This window comes from Ipomoea nil, unplaced genomic scaffold (assembly GCF_001879475.1).
Source record: "Ipomoea nil cultivar Tokyo-kokei standard unplaced genomic scaffold, Asagao_1.1 scaffold0268, whole genome shotgun sequence".
Classification (NCBI taxonomy): domain Eukaryota; kingdom Viridiplantae; phylum Streptophyta; class Magnoliopsida; order Solanales; family Convolvulaceae; genus Ipomoea; species Ipomoea nil.
In genome coordinates this window covers 4,501,790-4,520,004 of record NW_017616696.1, presented here as the reverse complement: position 1 = coordinate 4,520,004, position 18,215 = coordinate 4,501,790, and the positions used below count along the sequence as shown (strand labels likewise).

Genomic DNA, 18,215 nt, shown 5'->3' with positions numbered 1-18,215 from the left:
ATTAATAGCCCCAAGGATGAAACGTCATTGGATATTACTGTTTTACCTGTTGGCTCAGCTTATTGTTTTTTTTTTTTTTTTTAATGATGTCTCGGGGTGTTACAATATCATTAGTCATCTTCACTAGGTTATCTCAATGCTTTTTTTTTTTTTTTGTTATTATGTGTGTGTGTATATATAATTGAATTTTGTCATCTATTATATATTTATATGTTATCATTTAAAATGGGTGGTTGCAAGATTTGAATATGGATGGTGGAAAATAAAAATATACCTTATAAAAAAAGCCACTTGCTACACTACAACTATAGATTTAGCATTTTGACGTGCCATAGTCTGCGAAATACGATATCGTAGCCTTCTTTGTAATATTGGTTTCTTAAAAGTTACAGTAAAACCCTGGTTTCAAAAAAAAAAAAAAAAAAAAAAAAAAGTTAAAACCTCGTTTCAAAAAAAAAAAAAAAAAAAAAAAAGGTTAAAACCCTTGTTTCCCTGCCCACTTACGTCCTAAAACCCTAGCCAGCTCCAATTCTCTCTAAACTGAACTTCCTTGCTTTCTCAGTCGCTGAAAATGGAGTTTTGGGGTAACACTCTATCTGTTTATTGAAATTTCTTTTTTTCCTTTCGCTATTATTACATGGTGTTGTCTATATTTGTATTATACATGAATGTGTTGTGGTGCGCGAAATAGTCTATGGTTCTATGCTGAGTGTGACTGTGCATTGGGTTGTCATCTGTAAATTTTGATTGTTTAGCTTACTATTTTTTCCCTCTGTTTCTACATTGTTGAGGCAAATATGTGTTTTCTTTAAGAATGAGTATTTCGATTGCTGATTGATTGTTTAAGTACGTGGATAGTACTGCTGCAATAATGCTATGATTACAAACAGAGTTGGATACGTTACATTTCATTTCTGTTTTATATCTGTTACCGAAAAATTCTGTTGGAGAGTGGGGCTTAGGATTACTGCATACTGCATATTTAAAGTGAAATGAACTTCATCTGTTCATTTTGTTGTCATTTTATCTGCTCATAGGTAATAGTTAGTTGTTTTAGTGTTCTGTGATTCAATATGCCTTTGATTCTGATATCCTACTATAAGTCCATAACCAATGCTTTCAATTGTACCACTGAGCAACTGTACATTATTGGAACTTGATTAACATCTTTGATGTGCAGGTGTTGAGGTAAAAAGTGGAGAGCCTCTTTCTGTAAAGCCTGGAGATGGCATGATCTTGCACCTTTCACAGGTGCACTCAACTTTACAAAAGTTTTGTTATTGTCCTTTTTATTTTTATTAATTTTTCTTGTTGCATAATATACAAATTGCACTGCAGGCTAATGTTGGTGAGGTGAAGAAACTGCATGGTTCTGAATCTGTTTGCTTGTTTGTGAATGTTGATGGGAAGAAATTAGTTCTTGGAACTCTTATCTCAGATAAGCTTCCCCAGCAACAATTTGACTTAATTTTTGATAAAGACTTTGAATTATCACACAACTGGAAGAATGGAAATGTCTACTTTTATGGATTCAAGGCTCAAAATCCAGTTGCTGAATATCCTTTGTCTTCATTTGCATTTGGTTTTGTTTTGTTTTTAAATTTTGAATGCCCTCTTTTTAGTTCAAAAACTGCTTAGCTTGCTGTTCATCCTTGACTTTATTTTTTGATGGTTACTGATGATGATGATCAAGAATCTGGTAAGTTTGTGATCTTACAAGACAAGCTATATATTTCATATTATGGATTTACGGACTGACGTCAAGCGTTTTCTTTTGTTTAGATTCTGATGAGGATAGTCCCCTCACCTTCAAAGGTATGAAAGCTGCTGTTCGTGCATTTATGAGTTATGACTGTGATGTTCATTTATCAGAAACTGTTTTCTTTTGAATTACTTCTCAGCAGCAGAACCTGAGACTGTTGTTAAGCCAGAAAAACAAGCTGGTTCAGAGAAGTCTGATGTTGCAAAGAGTTCTGCGCCGGATAAGAAAGTGAAAATTAAGGAGCCACATAAAGATGCGAAGGCTAAGGAAGATGAAAGCAGTGATGAGGATATGGGTTCTGATGATGATGATTTGTCTGATGAAGATATGGATTCCTCTGATGGTGAGGTATGGCGTGTTTACCCATTAAGTATGTGTTTCAGACTAATTAGCTTGACTTTAAATCTTTTTTCATCTTTTTCTTTCTCAGTTTACTACTATATATGGACAAGTTTTTATCTCCCAGATGCTATATTGTGACTTGTACTACCACTTCATTGGTCAACCCTTTGGACACATTTAGATTTAAGTGGCCTTAATTGCTAAACTATTTGTGCCATCTCTTAGTATTTCCTGTTTTCGACTGAAGTTATTTTCTTATTTCTAAATTGATGTTAGTTCTTTTTTTGTGTTAGCATGTAAAAACAAATTTCCATAGTGATTTTATATCTGTTCTCCAAACTTTTTAACTGTTTCCTGGAGTCTCTTGTTGTTGACTTTGTAACCAAAGTATTCACTATGTGGTTGCATGTAGTAATGTTGAGTGATTGAATAGTTTGCTTGATTAAAACTTAAAAGTGCGTTAGCAGTGTGAAACAGTAGATTTTGTATTTGTTTGTGAAGCTTCTAAGCCAGATGCAAGTTTGGGTGCCATTGACATTTCTTAGGATTGTCAGTGACTTGTTATGTTCAACTATTTCTCACTAAAACATTTGAATGCACTCAGGATGAAGATGAGAGTGATGAGACACCCAAAAAGGTATGGTAGAACTCATATCATGTTTTTTTAGGATTTCCATGGGCAGGGTGAAAAATAAGTGAGTTTACCTTTAAATCTGTGATTTGTTTCTGTTAGGTTGAATCTGGCAAGAAAAGGCTTGCTGAATCTGCTAAGAAGACACCTGCTTCTGATAAGAACAAGAAAGCAAAAATGGAAACTCCTCAAAAAACTGGTTAGTCTCTTCTCCCTGCTTTATCCTCAATGCACTGAAAATTTCTTGTATGATGGTTTTCCCTTTCTTGAATGATGCACACCAATGTCGTTAAGGCGAACTTTCAAGGCAAGGCACCAGCCGACTGCCTAGGCGACAACAAGTACTAAATTATGCAATAGTTTAAAATCAAATCAAGTTCATAAATCATAAACCAACATCAAACAATACTAAATGTCAATACTCAATCATCCATCATTTAAATCCCTTGCCCTTCACCACCAACATTATGACCCTCACTCCCCATTTGCTCATCATCTTCAACATCATCACCATCAATATCTTCATCATCGTTTGGAAAAGGATCTTCATCTTCTAATTCGTCCATCAACCCTCTTGCCTCACCCATTTCAGGGGAGGAGAGCTTGTTACGCGTCTGGTCTCCGCCTACCGGACGCCTAGGCGTTGCCTTAACAACAATGATTCACACCACACAATTAACCTTCTCTTTAAGAAGGTTCTGAATTAATTTGCAATTTGGTACAGGTGGCAAGAAAAGCAGCGTGCATGTGGCTACTCCTTACCCTTCAAAACAGGCTAAGACTGCTGCTAACAAGCCAAATCAGTCAACTCCAAAATCAGCTGGCTCTCATGCCTGCAAGTCTTGCAACAGGTACATGCTCACTTGTAGCTATAAAGTGTCCTTTTAATTCTTAAGTTTGATCAGTGTTGTGTGGTTATACATTTTTACCTTCCATCAATTGCAGGACTTTTGGTTCTGAAGGTGCTCTGGATTCCCATACAAAGGCTAAACATAGTTCTGGGAAGTGATGAGTATACAGAGAGCTTGAATGTCTCTGCATTGCTTATAGTCCTGGCTTACTCATTAGCTTTTTGTGGTTCACCTAATGTAAAGGCCACTCTTGTTAGTCTTTTAGCTGTAGCATATTGGTACTGGAGAGTTGTCAGGTGGGCTGTGCTTGGGTTAAACAGGATCTAAAATTATACTCATCTCTGCTTTATTTTGACTTTGATCTGATTTTTATTTTATTTTGTTTTATTTTATTTTTGTGTGCAGTGTCCCTAGTTTCAAAGTCTGCTGGTGTTTTACTTATGATATCTCTAGTGTGGGTTTGAGAATATAGTCCTACATTCATGAACACTAATATATGACTGATGGAATGAATGATGTATAGGGATATCAAGTTGGAGATTTGAATTAGACCAGCTACATCTTAAATAAATAAATAAAAAATAAGTAATTCAAGTCAGTCATTCTGGATTAGTGTTCACTAATGGTGTAATTAAGATGTAAGTGACCCCATTTAAGATGTAGCTGGTGTAATTAGTGAACACTAATAGGGTTTGAATTGTTACATTATGTTCTTTAGTCGAAATTTGAAATTGGAGATCTGAATTAGATTAAATGATGTTTTAAATCTATAATTATTAATGTAAATGTGCTAATTTGTTAAAAGTAAAAATTTAGGAAATCAACTATAAATGTTAAATCGCTTACTTGATGATCTAAAGTTTTAAGGTTAATGTAAAATTTTTAAATCCGTAGTAAAATTAAGTCAATTAATTCAAGCCTAATAAGCTTGATTTTTTTTTTTTTGGGTACATTTGCGGCCCTCAAAGAAGGTGTTAACTAATTCTAAGGAAAGGAGTATTCATAGCATCCGCCTTAAGAAAGCCGTTCAAATCAGGATGAGCATCTAAAGTGAGGGTGACCGAAATTTGCAAGCCAGTCCGCACACTTGTAGCCTTCTCTTTCCATATGAGTAGCCCGAAGATTGTTGAGTGCCTAATGACTTGAATGTATTGCGTTGAAATTGAATGAGTTGGTTTAATTGACATACTTAATAGTGTACTCAAGTCTAGTTTAAATAAGTTGATGACTTGAATGTATTGGGTTGAAATTAAATGAGTTGGTTTAATTGACATATCTAATGGTGTACTCAAGTTGAATTACGTGTAAACTATTTGGTTAAATTTAAACTCAAGTCACTTATTAAGTAATTCAAACTATATATATATATATATATATATATATATATATAGTTTGAATTGAGCTAAACCTTATAAAAATTTATGAGCAAAATTCAGACCAAAATTTTTACTCATGTCATTATAACTACTTCTATCTCGAATTTAAGTTTCTGCTAACTTGAACTCAGCTTGGCTCTTTGCACCCATACTCAAGTTGCTGAATAATCTGGATGCTTTCAGCCATCTCTTGGCTGCATGTGAATTTGCCTTACGTGTCGCAGAGGCGGAACAAAGAAAACAGCAACCATAATCTTTTTTTTTTTTTTTAATGAACATTAGTATGGCAAATTTTTTGTTAGTTAAAAAAAATGTTAAATTTCTCCTTATTTTACCTACTTTTATCTTTGGTAGTCGGCTTCCACCTTGCAATCAACTCCAACAGCCCAGGTAATGCTGAACACCATAAAACTTAAAGAATGGCAATGATAATTTAATAAATGTCCTTCATAGTAACTTTAACCATGACACAAAGAACATAGTTTTTACTTGTACTCAGACCAGACAATCTTAAATAACTGTTCATCTATTCACCCAACACATAATGAAAACTTCTAAGAAAAGTTACTAGTAAGTTCTTTCTAGAGAAGACTTTCTTGCTTCTTATAGGCTTGGACCAAACAAGCACCTATAAGCATAACAAGTGATGTGTCTCCCAGAATCAAATGGCAGTGCTTTAAGAAATAAAACATTGACAGGCCCCCCGGCCTTCACTTCTCAACCAGACATCACACATGTTGATCGTTGAATCCTCAACCTTTTTTTCTGCAGGGAAGACATCCAACCTGTATAGAAATACAATAGTGAGCTGCTAAAGATGAGGCACCATCACTGGAAAGCAGGAACCTTGAACCTGCACAACTTGGCAAATCCATTAGATTAAAGCTTTCTAATAAGAGTAATTTGATTTAATAATTGTTATTATTATAAATGTATCCCCCCAAAAGCGGCAAAATGAAATAACCCTTGGTTAGGGGGTAGGATTTTGACTCCAAAAACGAGGAAAATGTGTGTGCCCTGTCACTCCCTTGAAATATAAACTAGAAATCTGGTTTCATCCAAATCAATTGAAGTGGGTACAGACATACACTACAATCAATTGAGCATTTATGGACTCAAGTTATAATTGGAGGAGATTTAATGAGTTAAGCTTCCATAAGTTTCTTTGACCCCCTATTAAAATCAAGTTAATGCTCTTTAGCATGTAATAGAAGGAAAAGTATAAAGGGGTTTTGCTTTATTCAATATCACAAGTCAGTGGACCTGTACTCCACCTGCACAGTGGAAAATGGGCAGTGAGCTATATTTTTCAAAATAGCCTATTTTGTGGCCAAAAAAAAAAAAAAAATCTTTGGAGCATAAAAAGGTCAAGATCAAATGAAGAGAACACATTATAAGACCAAACTAGAGAAAATTACCAGTAGTCATAACTTCCATTCTCAAACTATTTCTGTTGGGGATAATCATCATAACTCTGTTCTTGGTAGTGCTCAGCACCATCGCTGCCACCAGTTTCAAATGTGTCAAAATCATTGTTTTTAGAAGAATTCTTTTGTTCTCTTTCCCTATTCCACTGCTCAATCTTTGCCCTTCTCTCCTCACTACCTTCCCTAGTCACGGCAGTATTATCATTCTTTCCATAATCTTTCTGTTCCTTTTCCCTATTCCATTGTTCAATCTTTGCCCTTCTCTCAGCACTGCCTTCCCTATTTCTCCTACCTACAGGACTTGTACTTTGTCCACCTCTTCTTCTGGGACTTCTGCTTCTAGGTCTCCACCCCCTCTCAGGGTGACGATGATCACCTCTCCTATGACCACTATGTGAATGTTCCTCATGACCACGATGTCCACGAGGGCTACGGCTTCTACTATGGCTGTGCCTTTGCCTGCTATTCCCAAATAGCTGCCGCCTCAGCTCTCTTCAAATGAAAAGACAACCGATCAATCATCAAATACTTAAAAGGGAAAGAGCCACAGATGATATCTTTAGTAAAGAGAAAGAGAAAGACATACCGGCTTATCTTTTTCAGATGCATGAAGTTGCAGTAGCCACCTCGATTGCATACATTTTCCTCATACTGTCTACAAGTGGCTTCACGAAAATCAGTCACTGGAGAGAAGTCAACAATAATGGGACGTCCTATATGTGCAATTATCACAATGATCAGTGAAAAAATAAAAGCATCATTTTGGTTAGTAGAAATGGTTATGATACAAAGAACCTTGGTATAAGTAACAGTAATTGTGTGTTAAAGCAAACAATAATAAATGTCTTTTGATGCTAAACCCCCTGAATAATCTTTTGTTTTCCCACACGTTACCCTCCGACAGAAACCATCTGAACTGCCCTATTCTGGTTAAGTTTAAAAAAAATAATGTTTCCTGAGATGTATCATGATTTCAGATCTTGCAAACAAACAGTTGTCACATATTTTCTAGTGAAATTACTCAATTAGATAGTCCAATGTGGAACACAAGTGAATAAGAAAAGAATACAAGTTATGAGTAGTACTAACCTGCATAATACCTTCCTGAGAGACTTTGAAGAGCAGTTGCAGCATGCTCTTCTTCCCTAAACTGAACATATACATTACCCACCTAAAAGGAAGAAAAAACAAAAAACACATTAAAAGAATAATTTTTTATTTTAACAAAACCTTTTTCAAACCAGAGCTGTAGACATATATACCATGTGGTCAGCTAAATTATCACAGATGTTAAGATTCTCAATCTCTCCATGCTTGCTAAGCTCCTCAAACAAATCCTCGTAGAAGTCCTGTACGATCGTAAGGATCGCATGAATTAGAAATCTGAATACGAATTCAATTATATATCTATTCAAATTAGAGATATAATTAATAATACCTCGAAGTGGCGTTGGATCTTGCGGGGATCGAGAGGTTGGCCTTGGGGGTCAACGCCGGGTGTGATCATGTCGGGGCGTTGGTACATGTTGGAGAGGAGAAGGGTGGGGCTGATGCTAGGCTTGGTGTGAAGGCGAGAGCAGCGATCGCCGTGCCGGCAAGCACCTATCTTGAAGTAGAAGGGGCAGTTCACCCTGTCCTTCTCCGTTCCGAATATCGACGCCAAGTGCTCCGCCATTCTATACCGCCTGCTTTCTCTCTATTTCTATTCGATCTCTTCGATAATAATTCACCTAGCTTAAGAACAAAATTAGGGTTTCTCTATTTTTATAGCTATTTGTAGGATTTCCTTTCCAGGTAAATTAGGGCTAATCTAGTCACCACGACCAAACAGAATCTCGGACTGGCCTGGTTATGTAGCTAGGCACGTAGCCAACAGTTTTATTAATTTAATAATAAATAATATTTTTTTTATGCAGCACCAATATTAGTACTTTATATTAAAACTAGTTTTATACAGTTAATGTCTAATGTTTATAATTAAAATAAATATTTGAAAATATAAGATTATATATGAGAAGTAATACATAAACAATTTAATGTCGGATTTATTTATTTAAATATGTAACTCAGAGTATATGAATATAATGTAATATAGGAGATTCATTATAATTGTTATTAAAAAAAATTAGAATAAGGTCAAATAGGTCATCGAACTGCACACGATAATGCAATTAGACCACTGAACTTAAAAAACTAACAATTGGGTCCCTAAACTAACAAATTTTGAACAATTCTTTCAATTTGTAGGTTTCCAACAGGTCAACAGATCATCCTACCAAATTAATTATTTTTAAAAAAATAAAGTTTATAAATTAGTTATTTAAATTTAAAAAAAAAAAAAAAAAAAACAGAATCCTGCAAGAGACGTCTCCGGCCGGTTTCTTCGTCTCCGGTCGGATTCTGTTTTTTTTTTTTAATTTAATAATTAATTTTTAAATTTTATTTTTTTAAAAAATAATTAATTTGAGAGGATGACCTGTTGGAAACTTTCAAATTGAAAGAATTGTTTGAAATTAGTTAGTTCAAGGATCTAATTGTTGATTTTTTGGGTTTAGTGGCCTAATTGCATTATCGTGTGCACTTCGATGGCCTATTTGACATTTATTCCAAAAAAATTTAAATAGTAGCCAAGTATTCTTGTTGCAAAGGGTTCTAATATATTTAATGAATACACATATATACAAAATCAATGAATGAATTAACGGTACCCGCCCTTTAGGTGGTTATTATTATATGTATACCCTTAAGTCATTTTACATGTTAATCTAAACAGTTAATTTTTTCAAATATCTTTTTACTAACCGTTGATATAATTCGCTGGTCAAATCTTCTAACGCTAACCACTAACTGCTGATTGTCAAATAAGGACATTGCGAGGTAGTTTCCCACTTCAATTTGTTGTGTGATTTGAATACTCTCTTTGTCAACAAATTCCTCAAGTAGTTAATATGATTGAGTTAATTATATATTTTTTAATTTTTTCATGGTATTAATAAAATACCTGGTAAATAAATATATAACATTATTTGTATTATAACTTTGATATTTAATTAAAAAATAGTGCACAAAAAAAAAGAATAGACAATGTAGTGAATATAATCAATTGATGAATTTGAAAGTAAAGAATATTTTTTACATTGGAGAAAAATAAATACAATATAACTAATGAAATTATTTCTGTTAATTAATTTATTGATAATGAATAATTTTTTTTTAAATAAAGACATTGTAAGGACAATGTACCGAATATAATCAATTGATGAATTTGAATGTAAAGAATTTTTATATTGGAGAAAAATAAAAACAATATAACTAATGAAATTATTTCTCTTATTCAATTTATTGATAATGAATAATTTTTTTTTTTTGAATAAACGCATTGTAAACACATAATTCTAAATTAAAGAAATGCATATGTACTATTTTTTGTTCTACCTACTAAATTATTATTATTTTATTTGATAAGAGTAAAATAGAGTACTAATTATGTCAACTTTGATTGGGATGAGGTTCGAACCAAAGACCTTTCTTATTAAAATCAATGAGTAAGTTAACAATGAACTAACAGAAATTAATGAAGAAGAATATTTAACGAAAAAGTTAACGGGATAATCATATAATTAAGGATAAATTAGGAAATCTCAAGGAAAAATTAAAATCTGATCAATCTGAGCCATTCATTTGATTAAAAAATTTTACCCGTCATTTTTTTCTACTCATTATAGGCCTAACTCTCTTTGACAATATTTTATCTCAATTACAAAATAGCTAGAAGAATCTAGTGACATAAAACTTGATGTGGGCTAAAGTTTTACTCAATTAGATCCAACTGAAAATTTTTATTTATGATGAAACCAATCGTTATGCTGTGCATCCGTATGCACCATGCATGGTGCATACGGATGCCAAAACGACGTCGTTTTATTAAAAAACGCGTGTCTCCCCTTTAAAAAAAATTCAGGTTCGATTCCCAGCAACAACATTATATTGTTCATTCATTCTGGAATTTTAGTTCATAGATTATGGAATTATAGTTCATTGATTATGGAATTATAGTTCATCGATTATGGAATTGTAGTTCATCGATTCTGAAATTTTAGTTTATAGATTATGGAATTTTAGTTCATTCATTCTGGAATTTTTAGTTCATAGATTAGATTATGGAATTATAGTTCATCGATTATGGAATTTTAGTTCATATGTTGTTGTTGTGAATCGAACCTGATTTTTTTTAAGGGGAGACGCGCGTTTTATTAAAACGACGTCGTTTTTGTATCTGTATGCACCATGCATGGTGCATACGGATGCACAGCATAATTTGAAACAGTTATCAAATGAGTTGGAGAATCAAGTGACATAAAACTTGCCTGTAGGTTAAAGTTTTATTCAATAAGATTCATTACGACCATTATGATAAAACTTAAGAAATCATGTTCCTTTTCCTAATTCATGTGGACAAATTAAGAAATATGATCTAAAATTTACATCATAAAATTAAACTTCATGATAGAATTGGAAATTATTTACAAATAACCATAAAGTAAATAAATTGATTTATTTCTATCATCACTAATAAAATTACTAAACTACACTCCGATAAATAATTGCATGTGGGCTAAATTATGACCGTAGTCCAACACTTCATACTGATTAACCATACAAATATAACGAAATTGCAGGTGGGCTAAATTCCATCATATTACACACAACTAATCACAAATAATATGTCTAAAACTTTATGTGATCAAAATAAACCACTTAATATATAATTTTAACATATTAAGGATGCTGTGGCTACTCCCCAGCCAAATTAAAATTATAAGATCACTAGACAATTATCAATTTCTTGCCTAAACTTTATAATTTTAACAGATTAAGGATGCTGTGGCTACTCCCTAATCAAATTAAAAATTATAAGATCATAACTTAATAATCTTAGGTAGTTGAATATGCTGTAGCTATTCCTTAATTAATCAAGATTGAAAAACTTGAGAGACTTTAGTAAATCAAAGATGCTATGACTATTCTTTAATTAACCAAAATCAAATAACATTAGCAATGAATACTTAAAATTTTGGCAAATTATACTAGATTATGATGGAAAATTTCAAATATACTCCCAGGAAAGTTGGCTAAAGACAGAGTCTCATTGAAAACCAACTCCTTAGATAAAATATATATCAACTTAAGGAGACTAGTGACACAAGATGTTCTTAAGTCATGACCATAAAACTAGTATGCCTCCCCGATTCATATACACTTAACGTATAATTAACTGTCTGGGGTATAAACTGAAAAAAAAAAAAAAAAAAAAACTTGTAGGGTATAATCCAAAACTGGATTGTTCACCTACAATTAAAATTTAAATTGGTGAACTAAATTAACGGCTTAAACGTGCTTAAATTCATGCACTACCGCAACTAAAGTTTATGCATAAGTCCAATTTAAATAGGAACTAATATAATTAAACCGCTAACATTTATAAACGTTTTTGGATAAAATTTTAAAAACTTAATAAAATTTGAAGTCCAAAACCATTAATGTCAAGAAAATTATCTTACATATTCGAGTCATAGAGTCTAATAAAGAATTGTAAAATATTTTTGAAAGAGGGATGATTTTTAGGAATAAACATATATGATTAGAACTGATGTGTTGGTAGTTTGGTTACGTTGAGGCGCAAAAAAAAAAAAAAAAAAAAAAAAAAAGTCAACACAAATCTCACTATTTTGCAAACTTAATAAATGTAGAAGATGAAATGTGGATAAAATATATTTACGAACAAAGGAAATCAAACTGGGGATGTAGCTCAGATGGTAGAGCGCTCGCTTAGCATGCGAAAGGTACGGGGATCGATACCCCGCATCTCCAACCTTTTGTTTGTTTTAAACTTGAAATAGAATATCCTTCATATAGTCTAAACCTTAAACTCGAAACAAATTGGGGATGTAGCTCAGATGGTAGAGCGCTCGCTTAGCATGCGAGAGGTACGGGGATCGATACCCGCATCTCCATTGGTTTTTTCTGATAACTTGAGACAGAACATTTTCCCAATGCAAACCAGAAGGCAGAAGCATGCAACTGATTACGTTATTGCAGCCAGCTTGAAGGGGCATCATTAAGATTGCAAATGAGAAGACCTTCTGTTATTGTTCATTGTTGTTAAGCATTGCTAGATTTAGCATAACAATGATAGCGTATGACAGGAAATGCATTCTGATTTCCAAGGAAACAAGTATTGAAATTGTTAGCATGCTGGAAAAGGAAAAGAAAATTCAAGGAAGAAGCAGAAATTGCAACTCAACTCATATAATATAATCCTTCTTCTTCCTCACGTGGCCACTGGAAATTAATTATAGCAGCACTGGAAGCAAATTGGCTAATGAAATGAAAACTACTAGTAGTATGGGAGCCAAGCCCAAGAAAGAGCATTGGTGGGCTAAGGTGGAAGGACAAGATTGGGTTACAAAGGCTTGGCAAATTATGCTGTTTATAATTATGAATATATAGTTCAAATATTATGAACATATAGTTCTATAATTATGAATATAGAGTTGTGAACATAATTTTGAACATATAATTCTGTAATTATGAATATATAGATTCAATAATTATGAATATGAAGTTAAAAATTATAAATATATAGCTTTATAATTATGAACACATAGTTCAGTAATTATGAGCATAGAGTTCAATAATTATGAATATAAAGTTCAAAAATTATAAATATATAGCTTTATACGGAGTAATTATGAACCTATAGTTTAGTAATTATGAACATAGAATCGTGTCCACCTTGCAAGGTGGACACGGTTCCACATCATAACGATTGCTCTTTTACCGTTTAGACAAAAGTGACACAAAACTTGTAGGATGCACAGGTGGGAGGGGAGAAGGGACTTGGGGCAATCATTATCTTCCACACATTTATGTGGACAATATTATCAAATAATGTACATTTAGTATACAAATAATGTACATTTAGTATATTAAAAATGTACATTGTATTCATGAAAAATACATTATTTTATATAATGTATATTCAATACACAAATAATGTACTTTTAATATATTAAAAATGTACTTTTTGTTATTATCCACATACCACTATGTGGACCATGAGCCACACAATAATTTGACAATATACATATTTTTTTGTTATCATAAGGGAGGGGGATACCCCAAAGAGAAGGTTCTAACCCCTTTCTCTCACGAAACGAACTCTAGGAGCTCGAGCTATAACCTCTTGAATAAGCTCTTCAATTCCGGGTGGGGGGACGGTTGGCTCCTTCCAATGCTCTCTCTGAACCGCACCAAGGGTTGCAAGACCATCGGCAACCCTATTTTGCTCCCAGTAAATGTCCCAAATGGAAACTTTCCAGTCCTTGCTCAACCAATTTTTAATCTCTCCCAAATAGCTTTGGATCAACCCTCTTTTCTCCTGTGACTGTTGAGTCCACTTGATAACATTGCTTGCATCAGATTGGATTTCGATGTCCCGAATACCCTTGTTCCAAGCCCAGTCAAGGCCTTTGGCTAGGCCTGTGCAATATTCGAAACATCCGACCCACCCGAAACCCGACGGATGAACCCGTGGAGTTGACCGTATCCGAACTCCCAGATCCGACCCGAAGCTGCGTTCAATGGTGGATAAAGAGGGATCGGGTTGGAGGCAATAAATGCCACCCGAACTCGTCCGAATATCCGAAAGAACCCTAGGGATTTTTTTACCCTATGTAATACGACGTCGTGTGGTTGTTATATATATATCGAATGTTTGTCCGACGCAGCCGAGCCCTCATTTCATTTGAGTTCTCTGAGTCTCTGACTTCTCTCTACTTCTCTGGTCTTTGACTCAAAGACTTTGAGTTCTCTCATCTCTCGACTCTCGTTCTCTCTTTCGCTTTGGTCTTTGAGTCTTACTCTCTGAGACTTTGAGAGTCTGAGTATCTGAGTTCTCACTTCTTAGTTCTAGACACTCACCGGTGGAAGCCCTAGTTGGAGTAGTCTGGTGGAGTGGTGGAAGCCGTAGTCCGATCACCGGTAGAACTGCTAATCGAAGCCCTTTGTTCTCGAGGGATTAATTTTGAGAAACGAAGTAATTGCAAAACCCTATTTACATTTTTGTTATAGATTATTGTCTATTTGTCTAATTGATTAGGGTTTCTAATTTGTTATGATTATGTGTACTGTGATACTTGTCAATCTGTTGAGAAGTTTCGGATTGCATGTCACTAGTCCTTTGAGTGTGAATTTCTGATACTTTGATTATGGTTTCTAATTTGTTATGATTATGTGGACTGTGATACTTGTCAATATGTTGAGAAGTTCCAGATTGCATGTCACTAGTCCTTTGAGTGTGAATTTCTGATACTTTGATTAGGGTTTCTAATTTGTAACCTAATTTGTGGTGGAAGCCCTATTGTCCTAGCCCCTAGCCACTGTGGCAATGTTAAGCATGCTAGTATTCTTGTGGAATCCGTATAAATGTGTGAGTGTGTGACTGAAATCCATATAAATGATGAGCATATAAAGTAGCATACATCTACTTAGCTTGAATGCCTGATTATGGATTTCATTGTAATTTGTAATTTGTAATTGTGAAAATGTGAAATTGTAAGTTTATGGATATGTGACCCTTAAATCATTTATGTGCAATTCTGCATACATGATGAAATGTTCAATTAACTGAATTTTGCATGTTTAAGACTTTAAGTAATTGATACATGTGACAAAGCCCATTCACTGTTGATGATTTTCCATGAGTGATTTCCCATTCACTGTCACTGATACTTTCCCCCTTTTTAGATGGAAAATGTTAGTGGTCTATCTGGAACTGGAACCCAACCTGAGTTGGAAGCACCAGCTGTAGAGACTGTTACTCCTCAGTCTCAGCAGTCTTTGCCTCCACTTGTTCTAAAGAAAAGGAAAGGGGTTGAAACCACTAGATCTCTAGTTTGGGATCACTTTGAAAAGATCAAAGACTCTGAGGGCATTACCATCAAAGGAAAATGTATATATTGTGCAAAAGTGTATGCATGTGAGACCAAGAAACATGTGACTTCTTCTCTAAGGAATCACATTGTAAGCTGCCTTAAAAATCCTCACTCTAAGGAGACAAGGCAGTCCATGCTTACATTCCAACCTGCACCTTCTTCTGCTGGAACTCAAAGTAGTGAAGGAATTGAAGGGGTGTTGGGTACTTGGGTGTTTGATCAAGACTTGATAAGGAGAGCATTAGCTGAGATGATTATTTTAGATGAACTTCCTTTTTAGGATTGTTGAGGGATAGGGTTTTAGAAAGTTTGTTTTAGTTTGCTGTCCTATGTTTAAAATCCCTTCAAGATGGACTATCAGTAGGGACATTTTCAAGATATTTTCTGATGTGAGGGTGAACTTGAAGAAGTTTTTTAAGACTAGCAGTCAGAGGGTAAATATCACAACTGATACTTGGACCTCAATCCAGAGGATAAACTACATGTGCATAACTGCACATTTCATTGATAGAGTGGAAGCTACAAAAGAAAATCATTTCATTTGTTCCTATTTATTCCCACAAGGGGGAAAATATTGCAAAGGCTTTAGAAAGTTGCCTCTTATACTGGGGTCTAAAATCAGTGTTTAGTGTGACATTAGATAATGCTTCCAGCAATGACACTGCCCTAGGATTCTTGAAGAAGAAGTTGGTCTCTTGGGGTTGTACTACTGTTAGGTGTAAGTATTTGCACATGAGGTGCATTGTTCACATCCTTAACTTGGTGGCACAGGATGGGTTGAAAGAATGTGACAGTTCTGTTAAGAAAGTTAGAGATGCTATTAGGTATGTGAGGAGCTCACCTGCTAGGTTACAAAAGTTTAGAGATCTAGCTGATCTAATTTGGGTGGAAGCTAAGAATTCTTTGTGTCTAAATGTTCCTACAAGGTGGAATTCCACCTATATGACGCTTAATACTGCATTATTGTTTCAGAAGGTATTTGAAGCCTATGAAGATCATGACAGTTCATTTAAATCTGATTTGGGTGGAAGTGTACCTGATTTCATGGATTGGGAATCCATTCAATCTTTGGTTAAGATTCTGAAATCTTTTTATGAAATGATTGTTAGGATTTCTGGTTCATTGTATGTGACTTCTAATACCTTCTTCTATGAGGTTTCTGATCTGTCTTGCTTGTTGAAAAATATGGAGGAAGCTACAGAAGATAGTGTTAAAGTGATGGGTAAAAATATGAGGGCAAAATTTGATAAGTATTGGGGTGAGCTAGAAAAAATGAATTTTTTGATATTCTATGCAAATATCTTAGATCCCAGGGACAAAATTGAGTATATGCCCATTCAGTTTAACCAGTTATATGGTGAGGACAAGGGTAAAGCAATGTTTGATAAGGTTATTGTTGGCCTTAAGGAGTTGTTTCAAGATTATGTTGCATGTTTCCCTTTCCAGTCTGTTGAACAATATGACAAATCTTCTCCCTCAATAACAATATCTGATTCTGTTTCTGGTGGGAGACCTCAATCATTACTGAAATCTCAAATTAAGAAGCAAAAATTGGAGAGTGGAGATTTGTCTAGGAAAAAAACTGAGTTGGAAGTGTATCTCTCTGAGGTTATTGTGGATGATGAGGATTCTTTTGACCTTCTAAGATGGTGGAAGCAACAATCTGAAAGGTTCCATGTCTTATCTAAAATGGCAAGGGATATTCTAGTTGTTCTAATATCTACTGTTGCTTCATAATCAACATTTAGTACCAGTAGAAGGGTACTAGATGCCTTTAGGAGTTCCCTAACTCCTAGAATTATTGAGGCACTGGTGTGTGCACATGATTGGCTAAGGTTAGCCAATCAACCTATCTATGTTGAAGAAAACATTGATGATGTTGAAAGGATTGAGAAAGGTATATACTTTAACATATTATAATTTTTACCTTGTCTGTTTAATTGTTTATAATAACTATTGAGTATTACTTATTTGATTTTAAGTTTTAACTTCCATTTTGTATTTGTTTTGCAGAGTTGTGCAGCACATCCAGCACTGGAGTTGGATCTTCACTGCCTACAATTCTTGTATGTTTACATTTTTTTTTTTTTGCTTTTATGATTTCTAATTCTGAATTTGCGATTACTTATTTACTTATTTAATTTCATGATAAATTTATAACTCTGTATCAGTGTATCATGTATGTGCATCAATGATTCAAATCAATGTCCCTCATGAGGTTGGGAACTGGAAAACTGGAAAGTGCTCATGGCTAGGTAACATTTTAAATGTTGCTGCTATTAAGCTCAGGTATCAGTATAAGTATTCACTGTGATTTGTTCTTTGTTCTGACTTCTGAGTAGGTATCTATATAACTGTATAAGTATTATTGTGCAATGATGATGCTTCCACCAGGTTCTCTGAATATATAGAATTGGGTTTGGTATGTTGCCTATGAAGTGTGATGTTTATGCCATACTCATTGAGTAATGTGCCCACAATCCTAACTTGATATGGAAAAAAAGCTATCTGAGCACTTTTTAGTAGTTTAGTCTATAATCCTTTAACTCAATCAATTGTTCCAATATTCAATGGCACAATGCATTAAATTATGAAATGTTTTGAACTTATTATGTTTTTATGTTATCACTTATGAGGAAGAAGAATAGACTGCTCAATATTATATAATCATATATTCATATGTTAGTTGTATATTGGGTATTTGGAATTTTGGAGTTTTTGTATTTGGATTTCTGGTTTTCTTTTGATCCATGGCTCATGGTTGATGGCTGAATTGCTGAATGCTGATTGTTGTTGCTTGGAGATCGGAGAATGATGCTGATTGCTAAAT

At 34.1% G+C, this 18,215-nt stretch overlaps 3 protein-coding genes and 2 non-coding genes across 9 annotated transcripts; 4 read left to right on the top strand and 1 right to left on the bottom strand.

Moving 5' to 3' along the window:
* Positions 1 to 475: 475 nt before the first annotated feature.
* Positions 476 to 3,938, top strand: LOC109151286 (histone deacetylase HDT1-like). Of its 3 annotated transcripts, none has more exons than XM_019299236.1 (10): positions 476 to 584; positions 1,181 to 1,251; positions 1,339 to 1,556; positions 1,677 to 1,699; positions 1,783 to 1,815; positions 1,908 to 2,110; positions 2,709 to 2,741; positions 2,838 to 2,934; positions 3,460 to 3,586; positions 3,681 to 3,938. In XM_019299236.1, exons 1-10 carry the CDS (start codon positions 572 to 574, stop codon positions 3,742 to 3,744), a joined length of 882 nt encoding a protein of 293 aa, XP_019154781.1. In that variant the 5' UTR covers positions 476 to 571; the 3' UTR covers positions 3,745 to 3,938. The 3 variants fall into 3 exon arrangements, with proteins under 3 accessions (XP_019154781.1, XP_019154774.1, XP_019154765.1); XM_019299229.1 differs by having other exon boundaries at positions 1,905 to 2,110; XM_019299220.1 differs by having other exon boundaries at positions 1,902 to 2,110.
* A 1,450-nt stretch (positions 3,939 to 5,388) lies between these two features.
* Positions 5,389 to 8,206, bottom strand: LOC109149408 (splicing factor U2af small subunit B-like). 3 transcript variants are annotated; one of them, XM_019297177.1, is made up of 7 exons: positions 7,828 to 8,206; positions 7,652 to 7,738; positions 7,479 to 7,560; positions 6,976 to 7,102; positions 6,381 to 6,881; positions 6,226 to 6,236; positions 5,389 to 5,747 (listed from the first exon to the last, which is right to left on the bottom strand). In XM_019297177.1, the coding sequence occupies exons 1-5, from the start codon at positions 8,062 to 8,064 to the stop codon at positions 6,407 to 6,409; spliced, it is 1,008 nt and encodes a 335-aa protein (XP_019152722.1). In that variant the 5' UTR covers positions 8,065 to 8,206; the 3' UTR covers positions 5,389 to 5,747; positions 6,226 to 6,236; positions 6,381 to 6,406. The 3 variants fall into 3 exon arrangements, with proteins under 3 accessions (XP_019152722.1, XP_019152712.1, XP_019152704.1); XM_019297167.1 differs by lacking the exon at positions 6,226 to 6,236 and having other exon boundaries at positions 7,828 to 8,205; XM_019297159.1 differs by having other exon boundaries at positions 5,392 to 6,236; positions 7,828 to 8,205.
* A 3,981-nt stretch (positions 8,207 to 12,187) lies between these two features.
* On the top strand, positions 12,188 to 12,260 carry TRNAA-AGC. Its single transcript has one exon. It is a non-coding gene; the product is annotated as a tRNA-Ala (tRNA).
* A 71-nt stretch (positions 12,261 to 12,331) lies between these two features.
* TRNAA-AGC lies at positions 12,332 to 12,403 on the top strand. Its single transcript has one exon. It is a non-coding gene; the product is annotated as a tRNA-Ala (tRNA).
* A 2,794-nt stretch (positions 12,404 to 15,197) lies between these two features.
* LOC109153074 (zinc finger BED domain-containing protein RICESLEEPER 2-like) lies at positions 15,198 to 17,699 on the top strand. Its single transcript, XM_019300835.1, has 5 exons — positions 15,198 to 15,588; positions 15,897 to 17,055; positions 17,134 to 17,282; positions 17,399 to 17,455; positions 17,557 to 17,699. Exons 1-5 carry the CDS (start codon positions 15,198 to 15,200, stop codon positions 17,697 to 17,699), a joined length of 1,899 nt encoding a protein of 632 aa, XP_019156380.1.
* The last annotated feature ends 516 nt before the right edge of the window (positions 17,700 to 18,215 follow it).

Bases quoted from the DNA above. Each gene is read 5' to 3' on its own strand.
- LOC109151286 (XM_019299220.1), top strand. The intron at 2,111-2,708 runs GTATGGCGTGTT...GAATGCACTCAG, and splicing joins TGGATTCCTCTGATGGTGAG to GATGAAGATGAGAGTGATGA. The intron at 2,742-2,837 runs GTATGGTAGAAC...TGTTTCTGTTAG, and splicing joins GTGATGAGACACCCAAAAAG to GTTGAATCTGGCAAGAAAAG.
- LOC109149408 (XM_019297177.1), bottom strand. From the start codon at position 8,064: ATGGCGGAGCACTTGGCGTCGATATTCGGAACGGAGAAGGACAGGGTG. The intron at 7,561-7,651 runs GTATATATGTCT...TCTTCCTTTTAG, and splicing joins ATAATTTAGCTGACCACATG to GTGGGTAATGTATATGTTCA. The intron at 6,882-6,975 runs GTATGTCTTTCT...TTTCATTTGAAG, and splicing joins CATCTGAAAAAGATAAGCCG to AGAGCTGAGGCGGCAGCTAT.
- LOC109153074 (XM_019300835.1), top strand. From the start codon at position 15,198: ATGGAAAATGTTAGTGGTCTATCTGGAACTGGAACCCAACCTGAGTTG. The intron at 17,283-17,398 runs GTATATACTTTA...TTTGTTTTGCAG, and splicing joins TGTTGAAAGGATTGAGAAAG to AGTTGTGCAGCACATCCAGC. The intron at 17,456-17,556 runs GTTTACATTTTT...ACTCTGTATCAG, and splicing joins ACTGCCTACAATTCTTGTAT to TGTATCATGTATGTGCATCA.